Raw genomic sequence first — 24884 nt, 5'->3', positions numbered from 1 at the left:
CGCAGGCAGGTGGGAGCAGCGGCAACGCAGAAACCCTCAGATCCCAGAGGTTTATAAAGCCATGGGAAAAAGGCCCTAATTCCTCAAAATACACTTCGATGAGAGATGAAATCCAGGAAGAAAGACACTTTACAATCCCACAGGGCATAAAAACCAGAAGGAAGAAGTCTTTCTGTTAAGGGCAGAAGTCCCTTTCTGCGTTGGGAGGAGCAGGACTCAGATGGGGTTTGGTTGGAGAACATGCGATCAGTTAAAACAAAAAACACTTCAGTGCTCAGGGACAGGCTCCCGGCAGCACCAGAGCTCTGTGAGACAAAGCCAGGCTGCTTGGGGCAGGGTGTCCAGCACTGGCAGCATTGGGATGCCCTCAGCCTCTCACAGTACTCCTGGAGCCAGAGGTGTCGTGCTTCACTCCCTTCAGCAGGCTCTGCTGCGTTGACGAGTCCCTAATTCTTCCCAAAGGGATTATGGGCTCGTTGCCATCTGGAAGTTATAGATCCTCCCTCTCTGGTGCTCATTAGCCCCTTCGTTTCGGCATTCCTCTTGGTGACGGCACTGCAGGCACGCTGGGGAGCCCCGTGCACGGCCAAGCCCACGCACGGCAGCCCGGGACCTGCGAAGGGAAGAGCAGAGTCAGCCCCCAAAGGCCATTTACCTCCCAGCTCCGTCGCGACAGCTTTTGTATCCGTGCCGAAGAACGAATACTTTGCCTATATTTAGTCCTGGAAGGACTTGGCTCATCCTTATGTTAAACGGAGAGGGAAGAACCTGTGGAGAAAACCTCCTGAGGGTGCTGCCCCCGGAGTGGGACAGGGGCACAGCTCTTTCCCCATCCTCCCGGGACCACACACACACACACACACCCCACGTTCTCCCTAAAGGCAGCACACAGTGTTTGGGGTACACGTCTCCCCCTCTCATTTCCCTGTGGCAGCACACAAGGGATGGAGCTGGGAAGGTTTACCCAAAACCCTCTGCAGCCCACAGGAGCGGGTCTTGCCTGCTGGAGCCTGCCTCACACTCTTCTCCTCCTGTGCAAGGATAAACCCTCACCCTTCAAACTTCCCGGGACGCTCAATGTCCTGGGACCCAAGACACTTCCTCACCAGTTCAGGAGCTCTCTCTGGCCCCAGTGAGGAGCCGGGTGTAGGTCAACAGGACAACTGTGCTCAGAACAGGATCAAGGCCATATCCTGGCCAGCCAGGGTACCCTGGGGAGGGCACAGGGTCCTGCAGAAGCAGTTCACATGTCCCAGCCTGTGCTCCCACACTGCACCAGGCTGCCCAAACTGTGTGGCAAGAAAATCCCTCCTAGTGCAGGGCCATGCATCTGGCAGGCTGCTCCAACACCGGGGAGGAGCGTGCGTGCAGGAAAGCAGGGAGCACACACCGTGCCAGGTGCAAGGCCGTGGCCAGATCACCCCACAACTTCCCCTCTGCCCATCCAGAATGGATCAGAACCAGCTCTGGTTCCTCTGGCCATGGCTCAGTGGAGTCTCCCTTCCCAGAGTGACTGCCCTCCACAGTTTATGTAACAGTGGGTGTCACTTCCTCCGAGCAATCGAGGTCACTGTTCAGAGCATGGAAATCACAGGGGACACAAGGCAATAATGACAGGTCCCGCTGAGGTGGGGGCAAAACCAGAAGGAGAATCCCATGGCACAGCACCGCTCAGCCGGGAGCTGCAGCTGCCCATAAACACGGACCCCTCATGGCTCCCCCGTGTTCCAGCGCTCCCCTGGCTGCAGCACCACAAGGAAAACTAAAAGATGATCCTCAGGTACTGGCTTAGCTTCGGGGACAACGGGGTGTGTGATTTCCACAACTCATTCAGCTGATGAATGCCTGGGCCCTGAAGCTGGTGCCGGTCGGGGTCAGCCGTCACCTCCCTCGTCCTGGGGCACCTGCACAAGCTTATCTACCTTACAACAAAGTTTCAGCCACTTGACTCAGACTAACCTCTAGCTGCAAACAAATCCCCTCCCGAAACCTCCCATGTCGCACCGTCTTCAGAACTATTTAGTTTAACCCTGTGCACTGCATCCAACTCCGTGCTGCTCCTCCAGAGTGCTCAAAAGAGCCGAACGTGAGGCGGTGAGACGACTTTGTATTTGAAAAGTCTGCCCGGCCTCACTTGGAAAACGGCTCCGGTGCTGCTGCCTCGGCTCCCGGAACACGCGGGGCTCAGGGGGCAGCTCGGAGGGACCGAGAGCTCCGAACGCCGACCTGCACCTCCTCAGCTTCTCCAGAGAGGAGCAGCGAAGGTAAAATTCGAGAAACGCACAAAGCTGGAAAAGCAACAGCAAAACATCCCTCCCACACGAGCAGAGCTGAGCCTCCAGCCCAGGAATCCACCTGGAGAACCAAAGTATCCCAAACATTCCCGCAGCCAACCGTAGCGCCGGGGGAAAAAAGGAGGGAGAGGAGGGGAAAAAAACCCCCAAACAAACCTAAACCAGTTACGTAAGTGGCGGAGGAAAGATGCAAAGGAGCCGAAGGCACCCAGCCGGCTCCCGAGGGGCGGCGGGAGCAGCTCGGTTCCCCCGGGAGGCTCCATCCCCGCGGCCGGGCGGGCAGCGAGGGGAGCCCCGGCCGCGCCTCCGCCTCCCCCGCCCCGAGACCCCCGGGCGGGACGGCTCCTTCCTCCGGGCGCGCTCGGGGGCATTTCTGCCCCCACCGAGCCGAGCTGTTCCGCGGTCCTGGGGCGAGTTGCTCCGCCGGCCCCACTCACCTGGCGGCGCTCCCAGCCCGCCGCACAGGGGCGAACCGAACCGAACCGAACCGCACCGGGACGAACCGACGGCACCGGACCGGACCCGTCCGCGCCGTGCGGAACCGCTCCGGACCGCGGCGCACCGAGCAGTGCCGAGCCCGGCCCGGCCGCAACTTCCCGAGCCGCGCGGGGCGGGAGCGGCGCCGGTACCGGAGCGGACCCGCGGATCCCGGCGAGCAGGCGGCGCGGCACTCGGCAAAGTCCCGCTCGGGCCGGCCCCGTCCCGGCAGGAAATCCCTCCCCGTCCCGGCCTGATTGGAAAAGCCCGGCGGGTTGTGCGGCGGGGCCGGGCCGGGCCGGCTGTCACTCACCGTGATGCGGCTTCGAGCGGGGCAGGGGCCGGGCCGCCCATCCCGCCGCACCGGCACCGCTCCGCCCCCGGCCGGGGCTGCCCCGGGCTCCCGGGCATCCGCTCGCTTCGAAGGGGGTCCGCCTGAACGCACAGCGCGCTCCGGTACCGGCGACGGGGAGTGGGACCGGCGTGGTTCGGGACCGACTCCCTTGGGAATCCTCCGTCCTCCTCAATCCAGCTCCGAGCCGGTGATCTGGGACTGGCATCATATGGGACCGACCTGGTGCTTGATCCGGAATTGGTCCAGTGCTACAGGACCAGCCTCGGAGAGAAGTCCCCATCTTCCATTCAGGAGCACCACGGTGGTCTCCGCGGTGGAACCAGCCCTCCCCCATCAGCCCTTTGCCCCTTCCACTCCCAGACCCCTTTGGCAGTGGGGCTGATAATGCCACTGATGGCACCCATGGGACCAAAATCCACCGATCCCCAGCTGTCCAAGCCCCAAATTAATCCTGCTCTCACAAAGCACTAAACCCACCAAAAATTACCCATTTCTGCCAATCTTCAGCAGAAACAGCAGAGGCAAGTGCTCCCTCGAGCACAGTTCTTTTAACAAAGAGATTGCCTAATAAAGGTGGACAGTTTTTGTTGCATGATACCACTGGATTATCATCAACTGATCAGATTAAAAACACACGGAGGCTTTGGGTTTATTCACTAAATGGCCAGCCCACAGCTCCCTGGGGGAGTTGCAAAGATCCCACACCTCTTCAAACCAGGCCCCGAGACATTTCACCAAATGATGGTTTCATGAGCAGCCTCAATGAGGGGGATCCTTGGCAAGGAGGAGGGACTGACGTCTCCAGACACACCCTGTCTTTTCAGCTCGGGAATGAAGAGATTATTATGCACATCTAATTATAAATGTCAACATTTTATGGCTGCTGTGCTGAAGCGCGAACCTCTAAGTAGCCCTGCTAGAAAGGGCTGTGAAGTGAAAGGTCTTGTTATTCCTCCTCTGAGTTTTTCCAGAGCTTGTAAAGCGCAGTGACATTTATAATAATCCTCTGAATTTTATGTGGCACCTTTGGTCCTTTTAAGGATCTTAATTAAGCTTTGCAGCTCCCTGAGCACAGACCCACTTTGCAGAAGAGGAGCCCAGGTCCTGCTTTTGCACAAAATGTGTGTCCCATTTCAGGCAAGGGAAGGAGTTTTTCACCCCAGCGACCTCCAGCACATGCTGTTACTCCACAGTAAAGGCACGGCACCCTGACATCCCCAGCCAAAAGTTGTGCTGCTGCAGCCACACTCCTGTGGCTAAAGCTGGGTAATTCAAACTTTAGGTGTCACACGAGCCTTTTGAATGAGGGGTGCCACTGGAGGGATTTACTAGAAATCAACAGTTTCTAGTGCAGCCTTCAAACATTTAACCATATAGGGGCAGTGCTGCCTCTGCACCAAAGCCCAGCGCCTTCCCTCTGTGGCCCTGCCTGCAAGGAGTGGAGCTGGAAGGAGCAGGCAGCCCCCATTCCCCACTGCCAGTTTTCCAGAAACTCTTGAAGGTTGAACAGCTGGTTGGTGACACCAGCACAAAGAGCTGCCAGTGGCTTCAGCCGTGTCCACCTTGCAGAGCTGACAGACCCCCCCATGACATTTATTCCCCTGTGCCTGCAGAGCAGGTGCTGAGAGCATCGGTCGAGTCTTCACTGCAGAGAAAGTCCTTTAACAATTTGCCCCCTTCTATGCACCAGTATGAGATGTTTTAGAGGCTGGGGGGTTTCAAGGTGCAGGCACCTTTGAAGTTTTGTGGCCAACTCTGCCCTCAGCCTCTGCAGAAAGGTGCCCAAGACAGCACTGACTTGTGTTCCCCACTTTGGGTGAGGGGCCTGGGGGCTCCGGCTGGGTCGGGCTGCTCAGTTCTGCGGGTCCCGATTTCTGCTTGCAGCTCCTCAGGTCGATGTTGCCATCTAGAGGTCCCTGCTACAGCAATCGTCTCTTTGTAAAGTATTGGAAAGGGGGTTGTTTGGGTTTTTAAAAATTCAATGCAAAATTTCGAAGCAGTTTTTTTTTTTTTTGGTTAGTCCATGTCTTGGGTGGCTGCAGCTCATCTTGGCTTGTCTCACAGCCCCTGCAGCTGTGCAAACCCATCCTCTCTACTCTGACATTACTTTGAGATGGGGTAAAACAGTCAAATCAATGCATTTGCTGCCCAGCATGGAAGCAGCTGCACTGGCAGAAGCAATAAACACAGTGGCAGCAGCCACAGCAGCTTCGTGGCCAGCACTAGCTCCAGGTAAGGCTGTGACAGATATGGCTCCAGATTTTGGAGTGCAAGACTCCCACTCTCAAATCTCATCCATGAAAACCAAACTTGGAAGTTCATGGCCATTTCATCCCCACTGAGTGAGCAAGAGGTCTGCAAAGCCCCATACCAGACATCCAAAACATTTTAAGTATGTTATGAGCCAGGTGGAAATACAGATTTTATTTTCCCCCTTTCAGCTGTGGCTCATGCTTCTCTTTCACTGCTGGCTTTTTAAAGTGTGCCCAGCTCAACCAAAGGCCTTGCTGCAATCCCAGGGATGCATCTCACACCTGGGCAGGAGGAGGCTCAGGCAAACAAAGGAACAATGGCAGCTTGATGCCCATGGCAGACAGGGTTGATTCCTGGATGGGTGTGCAGACACTCCCAGTTCAGGGGCAGCACAGGGCTGATGTCTGGCAGCACAAGGGCAGCATTGCATGGCAGAGGCTCTATTGGATCTGTCCTGCAGGGAGGAGAGTGCAGGCTGAGGATGAAGCAGGGCAAGGAAGAACCTCTTCTGCACTGAATCAGGCCATGCCAGAAAGCAGGTTATTGCCCAGATTTAAAGCCACCCACAGGAGCCCTTCCTGCAGCTCCTGACATTGATTCACACATCACCTGGTTCCCTGAGCACCGAGGGGTGATGGGTGCCCCACTGCTGGGCTTTGCTCATGTCCTTAAGCAGCCCAGCCACTGTCAGTCTCATTCCTGATCCTCAGAAGTCACATCCTGTCCCTGTGGAGCTTTTCCTGTACTGACATCTATCTCCTCCCACATTACATCCAGGCCAAGCATTTCCCACCCTGCTCAGCACTCCACCTTGTTGGCACCAGTGTCAAGGGCAAAGTGAGAGCAGGATGGAGGATCTGGACACAAAGGTGCTTACGTAAGTATTTACTCCATTGCCTCTTACATCCTCATGGCTCCTGGAAGCTCCTGGAAGCAGTCCAAGAAGATGAACTGGGGGGCTTGATCAAGAGAGAGATGCAGTGCCCATGAGGAGGATGAGGAGGATTGTAGCTCCCTCCCAGAGACCAGGCTCTGACAGACAAAGGTCTGGGCTGGTTTGGCCCCCAGACATCTCCTGTCATGCCACAACACAGCTGCTGCCTACCAGAAGGGCTTCAGTGCCAGGTTACATCCCAGACCCAAGCCAGAACCCAGACACAGCTGCATGAACTCATGCCCTGTGAAGCTGAACGTCAGTCTGAGTATGAAATGCAAGCAGAGACTGCCCTTAGCAGAGCTGGTGAGACCTGCTGGTGGCAAAGAGCTACAGAAACCCACCCAGAGGCAGTTCTCAGACAGGTAGCAGGGCTTCATGGTTTAGGAAGCTCTGCCCTGGTAGTATATTTTGCAACAAATAGTTTCCCCCTACAAAAGTAATCAGGTCACCAAGCCTTTGCTACATCATTCCAGGGCAGTGCAGCTCTGAAAAGCAACTCCACAGCCCAGGCTCGAACATTTGCAAGCCAGGAGTTACAGCCCTCACCAGCCCCTGCCCTGGCACAGCAAACCCAAACCCTCCCCCTGAATCTCTGTGGGAGCTTGGGCAGGTGCTGGCGTGGGGCTCCTTCCCACCTGCCAGTCCAGACTCACCTCTCCAGGCACACATGAGCTGCTGCTTGCACTGTCCTCCTCACCCTGCCTTCCTCTTCGTCCTCCTCCTCGAGCCTCCCTGTGCTGACAGCCACTTCTTTCTGGTCTTGTGCCTTTCTTTTCTCTCCGTCTCTCTTGCTTAGTCCCTCACTCAGGAAATTAAAGATAATCCTCCCTTTTTTTGCAGCCGGATTCCCTGTTTAACATTCGCTGCATGTGCTTGCACTGATTCAAAACGGGATTAGACTTTCTGTTGCTTTGATGTCAGTTGGGCTTTGCACTTAAGGCAGAGGAGGGAAAGAAAATGTTAACAAACCTCTTAGATTCCACCCATCCACTTGTATCCATCCTGGAAATGAAGGTCAGGCACATTTACCTGCAGAAAAGGAGCCCCCTTCCAGGACTGATGTGGGAGGAATAACTCACAACTCGCAACTGCAGCACTGCACTCCCTGCATGTGGACCTTATTCTCTGGAAACACCCAAACTTCGCTCTGGCTCTGTTATCATCCAGCTGCGTGGAGGCTGAATGGCTCCCATGAGGAGGGAGGTGTCATTAATCATCAGAAAACCACAACTCGTTGGCTGTCAGTGGATATTGCAACCTCCAGCTGCCGTGCAGCAGGGAGCGCGTGGGCCACCGGCATCGCTCCAACAGATCGGGCTCAGGGCTGCCCATGGGAATACACTGAGCTGCTCATTTCCAAGGGGGAAGCAGGTGCTGCAGGGTGGCTATGCTGGAAATCCATATCCTGCTCCCTGGGGTGTGATATCTGTGCAGTGCCACAGTCCATAACTTTCCAGGGCATTTCCCTCTGCTTCCTCAGGCCTGAACTTCTCTCCCTTTGGAAGATGAGGATTCAGGGTTGTTCTCACTGCTGGTCCTTCCAACACCAGTATGAAGCAGATGAAGAACATTTTTCTCATGTTGCCTGAAAACATCTTGCTTTGCTTCCACGATAACACTCCTCGAATCCGTGATGTCCAAAGCAGCACAGTTCAGAGCTGGAACAGGATCTCACACCAGAAAAGAGCCTTTCACAAGAGATTCTGCAGAGCCACGGCTGGGATATGACAGTGGATGCTATTCCTCTTTATCCAGAACAGCCCTTTCCCCCAGTCTCCAGAGCCTCACAGGTGGCTTCTGCTGCCTGATGCTCCTTCTCCATTCCCCCCAGAGCTTCCCTTCACAGGTAGCTGGGTCTCCTCTGGGTAACAGGCAGATTTGGGGGCTGCATAACTGGAGATGTTCCAATGTCCCTGAAACCTTCTGCAGGTTGTTTAGAAGAGCAGCCCCATGGACGAGCACAATCCAGCCATGACCAGAACCCACCTCACAGCCCTGAGCCCCTGGGGAGGCACAGCCAGCACCAGCAGAGCAGAAGTGGGGACACAGCTAGGCAGTCCTGGGGTCTGGCAGCTATAATCCCTGTCACCCACACCACATGGCTGTGCTGCAGCCCTGGCTGGCACTGCCACAACGTCAGGCTTCCTCCAGGACTGCCCAGGGACTCGGGACGTGCCTCTGCCAACAGCACGGTGTCTAATCCATTTTGCTTGGTGCACACTCACAGACTTGATTAATGTCTGCAATGAGCTCCATCCATCATCGGGGAGTAAAGGAGATTAACTCTGCAGCACGCCTGCCTTGCGTTGATCCCATTCTCCAGTCCTCCTGATTAATGGCGAGGCTGCCTTATCTGCAGGCCAGGAAACGCGAATATCCGGGTTGCCTGTGGATGGAGGGAAGCTGCGGGAGCTCGGGAGCAGACGGGGCAGTGCTGGCACAGCCACAGCACGCTCTGCCATCAGGGCCCTGCTGCTGCACCTCTGCTCCCCACGCTGCCAGCTCTGCTCTCCATTCCTATGGATCCCTCCATTCCCATTGCTCCCTCTCCTCCTTCCTCCTGGCCCTTCCCGGCCATGCTAACGGGGATGCTGGAAGGAGAGCAGCAATTACAGTGCTGATGCATCCATGCAGGAATGCATGGAAACCAAAGTCTGGGGCTCCATTCTCCCTCGACGGGTCAGCAGGGAAGATGTCATTCCCCATCCGTAGAGGGAATTCCGGTGAATTGATTTGGAGGCCTGGAATAACTCAGGCAAATCCCTTCCCGGGGGTGGGGGAGAGGCTGCAGCTGACCAGTGCAGTGGAGAGCGGCCGCTCTGCCCAGCTCTTCCCAGGAGGACACGCTTGTAAAGTGGATGCAGGGAATTAGCAGTGCCATCTGGATGGGCTCCAGCTCCTGCCCCTGGCTCGCTGCTGATGCTTCATTAACAGCTCCCTCCTTTTAGCTCTGTCTCCTCGGCTTCTGCTGCGATCAGCTGGGCTGGGGTTTTGTTGTCTTGGGTTTTTTCCAAGTGGAAATTATTTCTCATTTCTTTTAACAATCAGGACAGAGAGAAAGAGACAGGAGAGGAAGGAATTTCTAGGAGATGAAAGGGCAGGATTAAGGACACGGCTTTCATTTTGTTATCCCTCTAGTGTGGCTAAGAAATTCCTTTCAGAAGAAGGCTTTAATTAACTATGATTTCTGATGGGAATAAATCCTGGACCTAGAGATAGGTCTGGCTTCTTGGGTCTGCTGACAACCCCACTCACCTGCATCCTCAGCAGCCCAGATTCACACACACACACACACACACACACACACATGGTCTTATACAAAACTTAGCACATTTAAAATGGCTTTGCAAAGGCACTGACTGTCACCCCAGTCTGGAAAATGAGGATCAGAGGAAAAAACCAAAAAACCCCAGGCATTAGCTGGCCACTGTGCACAGTGCCAGTGGAAAGACGATCTGAGTGCGCTGAACCATGGGGCTAGAGTGGCTCAAGATGTGGGAAGGGGCCTTTTGCACAGAGCAACAACCCAGGGCAGGAGGCAGTAGAAATATCTCTGTAGCCTTCTAGACCTAAAGCCCTTCTCACACAGCAGGAAAAATCAGGGGGAGAGGAGTGAAAGATGCCCAGTGGCAAACTGGGACATTTAGAAAGCATCACAGTGATGTATCCGCATCTTCCACTGCTGCAAAACCCTCCAGGAACTGAGTCAATCAAAAATAACATTTGGGGCTGATTTTTATCCAGATGAACTCTCTCCAAATATTTTAAGGCAGCTAGCAAAACGGACAGCTTCTGCTTATTTAACCCTTCTGGAACCTGCACTGATTCTGAAAGAAAGCACTATTAGAGAAAGCATTTTTTTTTCTGTGAGCTTGATCTGCAAAACTGGATGTGGTATGATGCTGTTCATCCCCAGCATCACCTTGGTCACCTCCCTATGCCCTAACTCTGTTCTGACTCACTCAGTGTTTCTGCAGCTCAACTTTCTGTGTAGATCTGGACATGAAAGATGAAGAATCCCCACAGGTTTCCAGAGGAAGCCTCGGCCCCAGTTTACACAACAACAAAAGTAACTCCTGCCAGGGAAACATCACAGCAGTCCCTCCAAGAATCACATTTACCTTTTTCTGAGCCATGCTAAACAGGGAGCTCACACTGAACCCACATCTTGCTCCTCTCCCATCTTTCCAACTAATGAACTCCCAGCTGATAACAAATTCTGGCTGCTGTTGCTGGAGCATCTGCTTCTGCTCTCAGTGTTTAACAGCCCAAGAGGCAAAGCGCTTTAGTGATTATTGTTTTCACAAGTGAGCATCATTTTACTTTTTCATTATCATTTTAAAAGGTTCCCACCTCTTCCACTGCCCTGAGCCACTGCCTCCAACCCCAGCAGATGCCTCTGTGCCCTGCAGCAGCACAGGGAACATATGGTTGGTTTTCCCTGGGGGAGAGTGGAGAGGAAAGGAACATCAGGCTGCTCCAGTGACCCAGCTGCTGAGGTGAGCAGAGATTTTCCTGGGCCTGCATGTTTGTGTCAGGAGGGTTTCCCACCCCATGCTACCACTGCTAACAGCCCCCTTGACACAAGGCTTCAGTCTCACTGGGGATTTAATTCCTCATTAATTTTACAGAGTTTGTGCTTGTTCACATCTTCTGCAAACTAAAAATTTCTTTGACATGCTGTATCAAATCTTTTACTCGACTTCAGGTAGATTTGAAAAATCAACTATTACTGCTTTCCCCCCCTCCTGCCCCCTCTCAGAACTAGGCAGCAGGATTGCAGTCTCTGATTATAAAACACCACTTTTTTTTATTAGCTCTGTCATAAATCCTTACACTTGGATTTGCAATTTCATGTGACAGCTCTTTCCAGACACTGAATGGAGTTTTTCTTGGTTCCCTGACTTCAGCCTCTCAGGATTTTCCCTATAGCTTCATCTTGGATCTTTAATTTCCATTTCCAAGCTTAACAACATCCTAATTCTCATTGAAAAGAAGGATGGCATAGCACTCATTTTGGGTTGGGCAGACAACTATTCTTGGTCATCAACCCTCTACATCAATCCTCCTGCTCTGTCTCCTTTTGAGCTCCATGAACAGTTATCCACAAGCCACAGATCCAAGCCAAAACTTTTTATTCCTCCCCTTTCAGACTCACAAGGAACTCAGGTTACAGCTGCCTTCTCCTTTTGCCTCTTCATGTAAAAGGGAATCAGTGGCTAAGAACAAATACATATCCTGAGGCAGGATTTGTGTCCCTGAGGGCTCCTGTCTGTTCCTGTCCAACGTCAAGATGTGCTGGCAGCTTCTTATCTCCCGACAAGGACAACAGGATCTGCCCATTTCACCAAGCACACATCCACATCCCTGACCTCAGCACACCAGCTGACCCAACCCTGGAGCCCACCAGCTTCTCACAGGGCAAGTCCTGCTTAGCCCCTCGTTATTTTTGGCTGTGCCTTTCTCTCTGGGATCCTCTAACCTTTAGCAATGAAAACAAAACCACAGAAGGTGCTGCCCTGGCCTTTGGCTCACTGAGAGCAGTGGGATGGGCAAAGGCTGAGGGCTTAAACCTCAAATTAGCAGTGTGGGACTGGGATGAGCCAGGCAGCTCTGACCTGTCATTTCAAGGGCAGGAACCTGCAGGGAGAGAGGAGGTCATCATCTGATTTCAGATAAATGCCCACTTTGTGTTAATTAATTAGAAATCCAGCACAGATAACAGAAGAGCTTGGATGACCATTTAGCTGAAAAATTCCTGTAAAGCCACATGTGGCTATTGAGCAGCTGAGAAAGGGAATTCACCTGCTGCTTTCATTAGAGATGCTTCTGTCTAAGAGAAAGCAGAGCCTGGGAGTTGGGAAATCAGGAGTTTGCTCAGGCTCCTTGTTCGTTAATACCAGCTCAGGGCAGAACTGGGGCACACAGTAGTACTGACCTGAATCAAGTCAGGCACCAATGCAACATCAGCTTCTTTCCAACCTGCCAGACCATAAATACAGCTGTGCACATCTTGATCAATGACAACAGCACCCAAGTCACCACCAAGCTACCTTCACAAACCTACTCCTCCAAACATTTGAGTTTTTTGTGTTTAGTTTCATAATCAGATCATTACATTCAGTACACATCCCTCTGTGAAGATACAAAAGTAGTGCTGAGACAGACATTGCAGGAAGATGAATAAGATGCTGCCTAAGCCAGGGCTGTTGTAGAGAGAATTGCTGTCAATTTTTGACCTCAAGCTCAGCATGTGGCTTTAGGAAAATAATTTAAGTTTGCTATCACTTCTCATCTACAGGAAAGGAAAACATTATGTGGCAAAGACCCACTTTCCAGAATCAAAGAAGATAAAATGGAACAGCAGTTGGAATCTGCTTTACCAATCTTGACTGGAAAGAAGGGAGACTGATGTGCAGCTATCAGACAAAGACAGCACCCAGCCAGCATGGAGGGCTCCTGCACCATGTCTAACATATCCTGAGTGAGATCATCCCTATCCTTAAGGCCACTACAAGGACAAAACTTCACCCATTAGGCTACTTGACCAATATATAATCACAGTCAAAGAAGTAAGCAATAAAAATGCAGAGGCCCATTCTGTAAGTCTGGACTTGTGAATAAGGAGAGCACTGAGTTCAAGGGGAGGATTTGCAACTTGGCTCTTAGCAAAGGCTCCTCTCTCCAGAGTGCAAATCAGAGCAGCAGCAAGGTGCTAAATAAATATTTAGCAAATGAGAAATTCTCCATTTAATGAGAAATTATTTGTTGAAACCAGCTGGGGAAATGGTTTCAGTAGCACAGTAACAGAAGCTGGTGCTGCTCTCTGCCCCACGGGATGCTGCGGTTCCACTCGCCTTGCGTAAGTCAGGATCTCCAGCTGGGACAGGCACAGGAAATACAACTCATTACTGAAATGCAAGAGCCTTTCAGGGTTAAAGCGCTGTTAGACCAGCCAGATTCATTCCCTGATTGCAGAATTTGCCTAGCAGCAGCTTTGGATGATTACTATCTTTCTTCATAACAGCGACGTTGCAGACAGGATGGTCTAAGTCTAGTGGTGATGCCAAGTTTGTAAGAAGTAATTTTTATTTATTTTATGTTCAAGGGCTGATCTCCATTTCCTCACTTTTATCTACATCATTAGGCTGTCGAGATGGCAGTTCCCTGCCTAAATGTTAATTACTGTATCTCTCTTTTAAGAGGTGTTTTTCAAGGGGTTAGTGCCTCAATCTTCCTTGTAATTACATGCAGCGGTTAGTACAACTCATCGGCTATATCCCAAGGTCCCCTGAGAGCTCATCCCTGCTGCAGTTTCCAGTAGATGAACACTCACAGAACCAGTCCTTCAGAGAGCTGCTGTCTTCAAGTGTTCAGCCAGATAATGAGCCGATTACTGTGCCTGCTCCTGCTGCTGACAACGAGCTCTGTGCACAGACAGGCTACACATCACCAGTTGCTGCAGCTGATATCCCTCCCTTCTCTCTATCTCTTCAACTCGGCAAAACTCTGTACAACCAGTACCTCCCTGGGGCAAGAACTTCCAGATTATTGACAGAGCAACAAAAAAGGGAAAACAAACCTTGTAAAAGTCTGAATATAAAAGCCCAGTAATAAAACAGTGACACAGAAATAGTGGCGAGGCAGATCTCAGATGCTGAGCATGGTTTTGTCATGTCAAGGACAGAACTGCTGTGGGTTTTTATGCCTCTACAGCTGAGAAGAAGGAATTACAGCTTCCTCACATGTGAGTGAACAGCAATAGTTGAGATTGCACAGTAAAACTAAAGTCATGCTTTGGAACAACTGCTATATTTAAATTTCAGATTCTTTCTTTGAAAACTGTAAGATACCACATTCCTCTCCAGTAGGAGCTTATCAACGCAAGGAAAATGTTTGGAATAGTAACTGCCTATTAGCTTACCATGGAAACACTCCTAATACATAGTTCAAGCCTGGATAAAATGAAATTATCTGAAGGCACTCTGTTCACAACACTCCAACAGCCCACACAAACCACTGCTTGCTTTGCAGCAGCAACCCCACAAGATGAACACTAACATTCAGCCAAGATGTGAAGGAAAGAGTTTTTCACGAAAATATTAACTGAGAAACACCACTTTTTCATAAGTTGTACATGTTCAAAACTTACATACCACGGATACCTACCATGGAAAAAAAACTCACAGGCAAATCATTGACTGAGGCAACTCCAGAGACTCAACAAAAATCTTACAGCAGAGCAGACAAATTGACCACAGCCTGTCTTTGATTGCTAAGAGCTTCAGTGCCAGGGCAAAAGGTGCACCAGGTTTCTGTCTGCCTCTGGTCCACTAGAGGACAACCTAATGATGATGAACTCCTTTGGGTTACACAAAAATGGCCCATACTGAAAATGCTGCTGCCAAATCTGGCTGACAGCCCATGCTGTGATTGCTGCTCTGTGTGTGCTGGGCCTCCCTTTTAGCAGTACAGATTGATTCCTACAGACTTATGAAGCTCCAAAAAATGACTCCTTCACTTGACTCCAGCCTTTGCAACTCCAGAAAGAATGAAAGAGACAGAAGCAAGGGAGATTTCCAGACAGACACATGTAATTTTTATCAAGCAAATCAAATCCCCTCCACCGTGCTCTGCCACAGAGAAAACCTTGCCCGTTGCTGCTGGATTTCTCACAGGCCTCTGACATGATATCATGTGTTTTGTTTTTTTTCACTGTAGGAAGTGCTCTGAGGTACAGAACGATCTGTTTGCCTTGGTAACATGTGATTTATCAAACTGTAATGGAGGAATCCATCTCATGTATAAACAGTGGCCAGGAGCACAACACAATGAAAGCCACAGAAAACCACAGGCTACTGTTCTGGCAAGGCAAAGAAAAAGAGTAAAACAGCTTCTCAAAACCCAAGGGAGTCCTTGCCTAGTATTTTAAAGGAAAATAGCAGACAAATAAAATCTGAGCTAGCAACAGAGCTATTTTCTAGAGCTAGGAAGCAAATGAGCTGTGGCAAGAAGCAGAACAGCAGAAAACAGCAGAGAATTAATTACAAGTGAAGTGTCTCAGGTTAGAATTGAAGTTAGAGGCGTCAGAGTGTCAAAGCACCAGTTTTCAGTGGGAAATTCGGTTCCTTAACACCCTTCAGCCCCACCGAGACTGTGCCTATGACTCGGGGACGAAAAGTGCAGGTGTCTGTAAAGAGCAAAATACACACTGAAGGCATATCAAAGCTATTTAAAAAGCAAAAATCCGATCCTCCTGCTGACGCCGGCGAGCGCAGGCTGTCCGTGAGCGGGAGGGCGCAGATCGCAGCCATCCATCCCCTCGGGCTGCGATGTGAATGAAGGGCGCTCCCAGCCCCGAGCCGGCCCCGCTCCGCTCCCCCCTTCCCTCCCGCGGCGGGAGCGAGGGATGCTCGTCCCCGGTGCGTCTGCCCGAGTCAGCTGCTCCTTGATGTCAGAACCTGCTCCGGGCTCTCCGGGGCGGCAGCGGAACCGAGCGCAGCCGAGCCTCGGCCGCTGCTCGCCGGCTGTGCCAGAGCTCCTTGTTCCCGCATCTCGCCGGGGAAGCCCGGGGGTCCGGCCTGTCCCACCCCGGAGCCGCCGAGGGAACTTGCCCAACTTTCTCCTTCCCGGGTCCCGGCACCAGCTGCCATGGCCCCCGGCAACTCTTCCCGCAACTTCTCGGTGCCGGAGGCTCAGAACGGCTCAGGTGAGGGGGGCTGAGCGGGCCGGGGCTCAGCGGGGTTGGGGGTGATTGATGGGGGCTGGGGGAGATTGATGGGGGCTGGGGGTGATTGATGGGGGGCTTGGCCGGGGACCCCCCGCACCCCGCCCGGGCTGTGCCGCCTTCAGCACCCGCGGCCGGACAGCGCCGGGCGGGCGGGGGGACGGGCTGAGCCCCGGGGTGCGGGACCCCTCCCGGGCACCGCACGGAGCTGAGACACAGCCTGGTCCATCCTGGGCACTGCACAGAGCTCAAACACAGCCCCGACCCATCCTGAGCACTGCACAGAGCTCAAACACAGCCCCGACCCATCCTGAGCACTGCACGGAGCTCAAACACAGCCCCGACCCATCCTGAGCACTGCACGGAACTGAGACACAGCCCCGACCCCTCCTGGGCACTGCACGGAGCTGAGACACAGCTCCGACCCTTCCTGAGCACTGCACGGAGCTGAGACACAGCCCCGATCCCTCCTGGGCACTGCACGGAGCTGAGACAGAGCCCCGATCCCTCCTGGGCACTGCACGGAGCTGAGACACAGCCCCGATCCCTCCTGGGCACTGCACAGAGCTGAGACACAGCCCCGATCCCTCCTGGGCACTGCACAGAGCTGAGACAGAGCCCTGATCCCTCCTGGGCACTGCACGAAGCTCAAACATAGCCTGATCGCTCCTGGCCACGGCGGCTCAGAGCCAGCCACTACCTGTTGGCTGTCAGGCTGCAAACTCCAGCAGCCCACAGGTCCTGGCTGCTGAGAAGGGAGGATCCAGCCCAGCTAGAGAGAAAGGGAAGCACAGAGAAGATGAGATAGCGCTGGAGAGGGATGCAGAGATCCTCACCAGTCTCCCTTTTTCTCCATGCGACCCTGTTTTCAGACCAACAGTTTAGGGTCAGGCAAGAGAGTTCTCAGTGGTTCAAGCTGGTGAAACTCTCCAACAGAAGGTGGTTTATATGTGGTCTTTGACTGTCTCTGCATCAGCACGATCCTTTAGAAATCAAAAGTGTGCCTTAGGTACTTCCTTCTGAAATACAGTGAGGATGAAGTATGTTACATATCAGTGTTAGGCTTAGAACGACAACCACCTTAGAGAAAAAGAAAAAATATTAGCCCAGTTCTCATTCAGTTCACATAGTGCAGCCCCTTTGGGACTTTAAGAAAAACTATCAGGGCAGCCACAGACCTACAAATCAAGAACAAATCAATGCTTGAAGTAGCTGCTTAAATACAAAATATATTCACTTGGATATGCACAAAAGCAGCACTGAAAATTCAGATTCAATGATGTCTCAAGATGAAAGAGACTTTAGAAAAGACAGAACTTTTGAGATTTTGATAGATGTGCTCTTCTGACTCCAGCCTATAAAACACACATGAACTACAACTTCAAATTAGTGCAGCTGATAATTTTCGCAAGTCCTGCTTGTACAGACACCATCAACAGGACAGAGTCTACAGCACTGCACAGACCACCTCTAAACACAAAGCCTTTGGGCATGCACACATCCTGCTTTGAGGCCAGCCGAGCTCATTCCAAATGTTACAGAATCACCAGGAGCACTGTATCAATCACACAGCAGGAAAAGGGACATTTTGTCCCAATTTTCAGCTAACCATGTGGGTTTATGTTTCACTCAAACAATCCTTTCCCACCACACTCATAAAGTTTGTGGTTAAAAGAAAGGACATCAGATCTCAGAACAGCTACATGCAGAACAGCAGGACCAGAATAATCATCTTCCAGTTTCTAATTCTCCACCTTCCAGCATTAAGGAGGCTTGAGATATCTTTGAGTATCAGGTTTCAAGAGGGTGCTGATGGCTGTAGGTTACCTACTAAAAATCACATAACAGGGCACATTTCCTTGCATTAATGGGTCACCAGAAGGAACAGGGACCATTTAAACCCCCACAAATGGTCTGGATGAGGCTTTTTTTGTCTTATCAGCCAAGCCTGGCTTCCACCTTCAGGCCCCTGCTAGTTCTCCTGTGTCTCACTGGCTGCTTTCCGACACCTGCAGAGAGGTTTCCCAATAAAATGGTGCAGGAACTGCTTTATTGCGTTCTGGCATTGGCCAGATTTGTTCATGCCTAAGATGGCTGCTTCCTAATGCCAGAAGGACTGAGCCAGGGGCAGATCATCACGGCCCACTTCTAAGAGCAGTGAAATATGGCACACACATTTCCAGCCACAGGCCAGCAGTGCAGTCCCAGTTATCTTGCCAATTCTGTCAAACTTCTCTGTCACACTAAAGTAAATGTGGAGAAGTTTGTGCTCAAGAATTCCAGAGGTCAAAGTCAGCAAATACCACTTCAGCAAACAGACACTGCTTTGGCAATGAGTACACCTGTAAGTATCTGTTATTTCACTTAATCTCATTTTCAAGATTTCCCTAGGTTCTGTTGGAGGAGAATCCACCACTTCTGCTGATAAGGAGATGGAACAGTTCAGTGACTGAAAGCATTTCCAATTAGCAGCACATTGAATCATCTGTAATTCAGTGAAAGGCAACCTAGACTGAGGGGCTGTCACACACAGTCCTTGTAACAGCCACACAAATAACTCACACAAAACCATTTCCTAGAAAAAACCCCATCAGGTCCCATAGGAGAGGAGTTATGAGATGAAATGAGATTTGCCTCAGCTAAGAAGGGCTATTTTAGACTTCAGCATATGGGAACCCTGCAGAACAGAGAGCATCACCATCCCTGCCTTCAACACCACCTCCTGTGCCCAAGAGCTTGTGGCTTCAAAATGTGATTTTTCACTCAGGTGAGGGACAAAACCAATGTGAATTTGATTATGTTTGGGGATCCCACCCCAAAGAGCAACAGTCAAGCATAGATAAGGATAACCACAGTGTTATCAGGCAAGAATTTTGCCTTAAAAATCCACCCACATCCAGAACTCAAAGACCACAGCTTTAAGCTGCTTTTCTCTGAGGACAATCCCTGTTGAAGGGCCCCTCTGAAACAAACTCCCAATCCTTGTCTGGCCACATATTTGGATTTCTTTGTAGGAAAGAAACTAGAGAAAGGGAAAGAGGCAAGGAAAGAAGACAGAAAGGAGAATGTTCTCTGGCCTAACCTTGATAAGAGAACAGGGACACTGCCAGGGTACAGTCCCAGATCTCACAACACAGATAAGCATGAACTGTCTGGCTGCACGGTCAATGAATTCTGTGTTTCATGCCATACAATAGATAAACTACCCAACAGATGAACTGAAGCTTTCTGACAGCAGCTTGAGCATTGACTTTACCAGATTTTGGCACCCACAGAAAAGCTTTACTTCTCCAATGTGTGAAGCACAAGGTGCCTCACCCACTCCCCTCAAACACAGCTAAAACCACTTCACTCCATGGAATAAAAGTTACTCTCAACTCTGTCAGGTGCTGGTGAATGCAGAGGCATGCCAGCCAGAGGTTAGCCTCCCAAAAAAGGGCTGGGGAGTTGCAGAGCAGGACAGAAGCACATTGGGAGAGCTGAGGAAAGATATCTACACATAGCCAGGTTTGGGTGGCATGCTGCAGGTAGAGAGGCAGAGAAGGAAGTGCCAAATCCCCAGCTAAGCTTCTCCAAGTGCTGGAAAGGGTACTAAAAATCATTCCAATCTGTTTTTAATGGGGATGGGTCCATCTGCAGGACAGGGCAAGCGCACCAAATTGTAAAACGGTTGTCTCTGGTTTGCACTCACTGCTTTGGTTTGTTTTGGCAGTACCAGAGAAGCCAGCACCACACACCAATGTGATAATGCCCAGTCTCTTCAGCATCATCTGTTTCCTGGGCATCATGGGGAACCTCATTGTGATCTACACTATCATCAAGAAGAAGAAGCTGAGATGCAAACAAACCGTGCCCGATATTTTCATCTTCAACCTCTCCATCGTGGACCTCCTCTTTCTCTTGGGCATGCCCTTCCTCATCCACCAACTCTTAGGCAATGGCTCGTGGTACTTTGGAGCTCCCCTGTGCACCATCATCACCGCCCTGGACACAAACAGCCAGATCACCAGCACCAACATCCTCACCGTGATGACACTGGACCGTTACCTGGCCACCGTCTACCCCCTCAAATCCACCTACGTTCGGACGCCGTGCGTTGCGGCTCTCGTCATCTGCCTGGTGTGGCTCCTGTCCTTCCTGACCATCATTCCTGTATGGATGTATGCAGGCCTCATGCCCCTGGAGGACGGGACTGTGCGCTGTGCTCTCCTGCTCCCCAACCCAGAGACTGACATCTACTGGTTCACCCTCTACCAGTTCATGCTGGCCTTTGCTGTGCCCTTGGTCATCATCTGCGTGGTCTATTTTAAGATCCTCCAGCACATGGCCACCACCGTGGTCCCTCTGCCCCAGAGGAGTCTCCGGGTGCGTACGAAGAAGGTCACCCGAATGGCAGTCGCCATCTGTTCTGCCTTCTTTATTTGCTGGGCTCCCTTCTACATCCTCCAGCTGGTTCACCTGGGCATCGACACCCCATCCGTGGCCTTCTTCTACGCCTACAACTTTGCCATTAGCTTGGGCTATGCCAACAGCTGCCTCAACCCCTTCCTCTACATCGCCCTCAGTGAGACCTTCAAGCGCCAGTTCTTGGTGGCCATTCGCCCTGCCAAGGAGCCCTGTCGCAACAGCAGCTCTGCCAACAACAACAGCACGACAGAGGCCAGTGTGTGCCTGAAGCTGGCGCCAGAATCCACCCAGCAGACTCAGTTCCTGGAGGACTTTTCCCCACGCTCGCTGCCGGTGACTGTGGCTGTTCACTAGGGCACTCTGAAGGGAGGGCAGCAGAAAGCCTCTGGATCTGAGTTGATGGAGGAGCAGCAGCTTCAGGCAGGTCTTGGAGATGTCTATGGACTACAAACTTCCACGTCCAAAATGCAGGTGCCTCTCTTTCCTATTACTCTGCTCTTGCACTGCTCCCAGCCTATGAGATGCTATGTGTTGTCGCTTTTCATCCTGCGCAGGAGGACTCTGCCACCACTGGGCCCCCCAAGAGCATGAATGGAATAGAGAGAAAGGACAGAAAGAAGATTTCCAGGGGGAATATTCACTCTACAAGAGTAAAACCTCTATCAACACTGCCCAAGGATTCCTCACCTCTTGGCCTGACCAGGGTTCCTAAGCAGCTTGTCAACATAGAGCTTCTTCATTCGAAACTTGAACCTTTGAACCACAATATCATATATTTTTTTTTATAAGTAATCTGCAGACTTTGCTGGCTGATATCCTAGCAGCATAGAGCAGAGAGATCATGGGGACAGAAGTCTCACCCAGACCTGTTGCTTGGCCTTTCAGTCCAGCCCCAATACAGTGGGCTGTATTGTTCGGCAACCAAAACATTTCAAGAACTGGCTCATTCTGATGCTAATCCTAAATATTTCAAGTGAAATCAGACACATAATAATCACACTGCTTCAAGGGACTGCAAAGAATTTTCAAAACTACTGCTGCTAACACCAGCTTTGTGGCTTTTCATGGCAATGAGCAGATTCTCACAGTGCTAGTTCTTCATGCTGCTCTTGTGCCTCATAGTCTGCACGGCCACTGGGGAACCCCTGGCAGAGGATTTTGAGCAGGACTAAAAATCACAATGTGCAGAGATCTGTGGAGCAAGAAGCTGTGAAAAAGCAGCTCAGGGGAAGCAGAGTTGCTTATGAAGCTTCCTCAAAAATAACAAATGCTTTACACAAAATTAAAAGAGGGAAAATTAAATGTCTGTATGTTGTATATGCGGCTTTAACAGTCAGAGGTTAGGAAGTAATTCTGCTCATTACAAAGTAGAGAAAAGACAGCAGAGATCAGCTCAAAGCAGGGATTACATCAACAGCCTGTGCTGGGCTCCACAGGGACCACGCAGGCATTGTTCAACACTTTGTCAGACATGGAGGGACTGGTTACTGTAGATGGATTTATTTAAAGAATTAAAAACATCAAACAGTTCAAAGGAATTTGTCATACCACACGTACGGTTTCACACCACCAGCCACCCATGATATGCCCAGAACAGAATTTCACCCTTACTCAGCTCCAAAGCACAACTGTGTCACCTGCACAGGATGTCCTAAGCCACACACACACACTCACAGGTGTACCTAATGCACACACATCACACTTGTAAGCACATTTAAGCACAACCAATACTTCAGACTACACCCTGTAGAGAGCACACAGCCATTCTCTCACCTCCAGCGATCAAAGCAGTCAGGTGTGCAACACCAGCACCTTTGACTCCATCAGATGCAGCATGTTGCTTTCTGAGTCATTGAACAAACCTCAGGACAGGGTCTCTCTGTATTTTCTTCCAGGCTCTGTCACAACCAGCACATCCAGACAGAGAATGAGAGTATCTTGCAGATTTTTCGCCTGCTTTTCCCCAGCCAACAAAGCCAGACACCTGCAGAATGTCAAGTTTTATGGCTCGAAAATCTTTGCTCAGTTTCAACTGCCAGGAATTTTCACCTGCTGTTTTTCATGGAGCTGCTTTGCTCTTTGGTCAGTATTCTCCCTGAAGGGCTTGGATGGAGCGAAGGTCGAGGAGGATGTGTGCTGTGCCAGGCAGACTTGCCCTCGGGAAAAGGGAAGCTATTGTGTCACCTTTCTCCCATTAGGCAGGGAAGGGAAGAACTGGCACATTTTCTGGGAAAGGAGTTGGTAATGACTGGGTGGGTGTTTCTTCCTCTAGTGCCAGCCATAAGGAAAGTCTGAGAAGTGAAAACAGACCGAGTTATCGGGGTTCTCTCAGAGAGCAGTACGTTGGAGATATTATCTTGCTTACACAGTAAAGGTGTTTATGGTTGAAGAAGTCTGTTCCCATCTGAAGTGAGTCAATCTGACCGGTGTGGCCAAGCCATGTGCTAAAAACCACAGGGGCAGCACTCAAAAGGGTTTTTGTGAGGCAGACCTTTCCCAGATCTCATCACACTGAAGTCAACACACCAGTCCAACACTGACCACAACATGAGCACCTTCCCAGCTTGAAGTCCTGTAGATCTCATCTGTGTGAGGTGGAAAGCCATACTGGAGAACTTGGTGCCAACACCAGGGTCAAGGTTTCCATTTAGCCAATGTCCCAGGAGAAGCATTGGCCCTTCCCACCACCCTGCAAAGGCTCGTGGTTTCTATTCCCTCGTGTTTCTCCTGCCTGTCCTGAAGGGCTTTTCTAGTCCAAATGTTTAAATACTTGCTGTGGGGTCCTTCTCTTTCCACATACATCCATAAAAGCGTGACAAATACTCATTGGGAAGACAAGGATGTGGACACCTGTGTGTGTGTATTGAGAGGCTGTGAAGAGAGGAACACATAGGAAGCAAACTAGCAAAGAACACAGCCAGCATATAACTTTTGTCAGCTTCCCAAAGTCACCCCAAAGCACAGGGCAAGATGAGCAAACCTAGTGATCAAATGCATTCAGAGGTGTCACCCTACCTAGACAATAAGGCAAGACCTTCCAGGACCTAAACAGTCTCCGAGCACCGTGGTGTGACTTCCTCCAAACAACCCATCCCTTCTCCAACTTTTTCAGATCTGGCTTTATTCAGTCAGAGTCCATTGACATTCTGGTTTGTGTTCAACTTTACCTCTTTGTCTCTCTGCTCTTTGTGTTTATTATGTGATCTCCTGTCTCAGTGCCTTGGTAACCAAGGGCAGAGCCTGAATAAAGGGAATTGCAAAGTAGGGAAGGGCACAGCTACTCATGCAGGGATGGAGAGCCCAGAGTGCTGTGAGGGCTGCCCCAGAGATGCTGTGAGAAGGACACAGAGATAAGGCAGCTCGTTTCCCAGCAGTCCTGATTCCCATACATAGCCCATTTTCTATCTTGAGAGAAATCAAAGGGAAATCCAGCTGAAAAACCAGGGGAAACCACCTCCAAAACCAAAGGGTGATAGAAGAACTATTAAATCTTTTTTTTTCAGATCAACAGCCTACTACGCTTGAGGAGACAAATTTCCTCTGCTCATTTTGCCAGCACTTATCCCATGTTTTTGTGGGCTGCCTTGTCAGACAGCAGGGCGACAGATGGGTGCACTCTCCAGCCCCTCCTCTTCCCCTCATTGTCCTCAGAGGTGCAAGTGAAGCCACATGTCACAGCTCTGCTCTTGAGAAACTCCCACAGAAGGGCAGATGGTCCAGGCACTTTTGCTCTTACTTCCCCTGCCAGTGACAAAGTGATCCTTGGCTGGTCCTGGCAGGATTCAGTGCCCAGCTCACCCATCTCAGTTACCTCTGTTCCATTCTCCACCTCCCAGCAAAGTGAACTCCTGCCTTTCCCCAGTCACAGCTCTGCCAAGAAATCCCTGGAGCCCAGCTGGTGACATCCTTCCTGCACCTGGACATCCTTCCCTGGACATCCTTCTGCACCTGAAGTCTCTGCAAAGCTGAGTCTGCCCAGGAGAAAATTTCAGCTGTGATGGAGCACATGGATGGAGGCTGCAGGGTGGGGAGGAGGGAAAGGTGGGGTGACTCACTGGCCCCTGGGACACAGCCAGAGCCTGACTAATCCTGTTTCCTCAGCCCTCCTGGGCTGCTAATTGAACACATTTCATTCAACAGACTCACCGGTGGGAGAGGAGCCATGTGGCAGGTACAGATACGCTCCCAGCCCTCTCGCTTCCCCTAAATCCTCCTGCCAGATGCAGGGAGCACACAGCAGTGTCCTTCCCTGCTCACCTCCCATTAGCACAGCAGCACAGCCAAACCCCCACAGCCTTTCCATCCCACTGTGGGACTGGGCAGGGGCAGCAAAAGGGAAAAACAACCACAGGAGAGAAGTAAAGGGGGAAGGATGTTTCATCTACAGCCCCCACCTCCCAGTGAAGGGCTCCTCCAGCACACAGGAGACCTCCA

General features: G+C 51.2%; 1 protein-coding gene across 1 annotated transcript; it reads left to right on the top strand.

Annotated features, from left to right (window-relative positions):
* The first annotated feature begins 15967 nt into the window (after positions 1–15967).
* LOC134052163 (melanin-concentrating hormone receptor 1-like) lies at positions 15968–20804 on the top strand. Its single transcript, XM_062506448.1, has 2 exons — positions 15968–16025; positions 19756–20804. Exons 1-2 carry the CDS (start codon positions 15968–15970, stop codon positions 20802–20804), a joined length of 1107 nt encoding a protein of 368 aa, XP_062362432.1.
* Positions 20805–24884: the final 4080 nt, after the last annotated feature.

This window comes from Cinclus cinclus, chromosome 20, assembly GCF_963662255.1.
Source record: "Cinclus cinclus chromosome 20, bCinCin1.1, whole genome shotgun sequence".
In the NCBI taxonomy this organism is placed as follows: domain Eukaryota; kingdom Metazoa; phylum Chordata; class Aves; order Passeriformes; family Cinclidae; genus Cinclus; species Cinclus cinclus.
The sequence above is the reverse complement of the archived record's forward strand: the minus strand, read 5'-3'. Positions and strand labels throughout refer to the sequence as shown.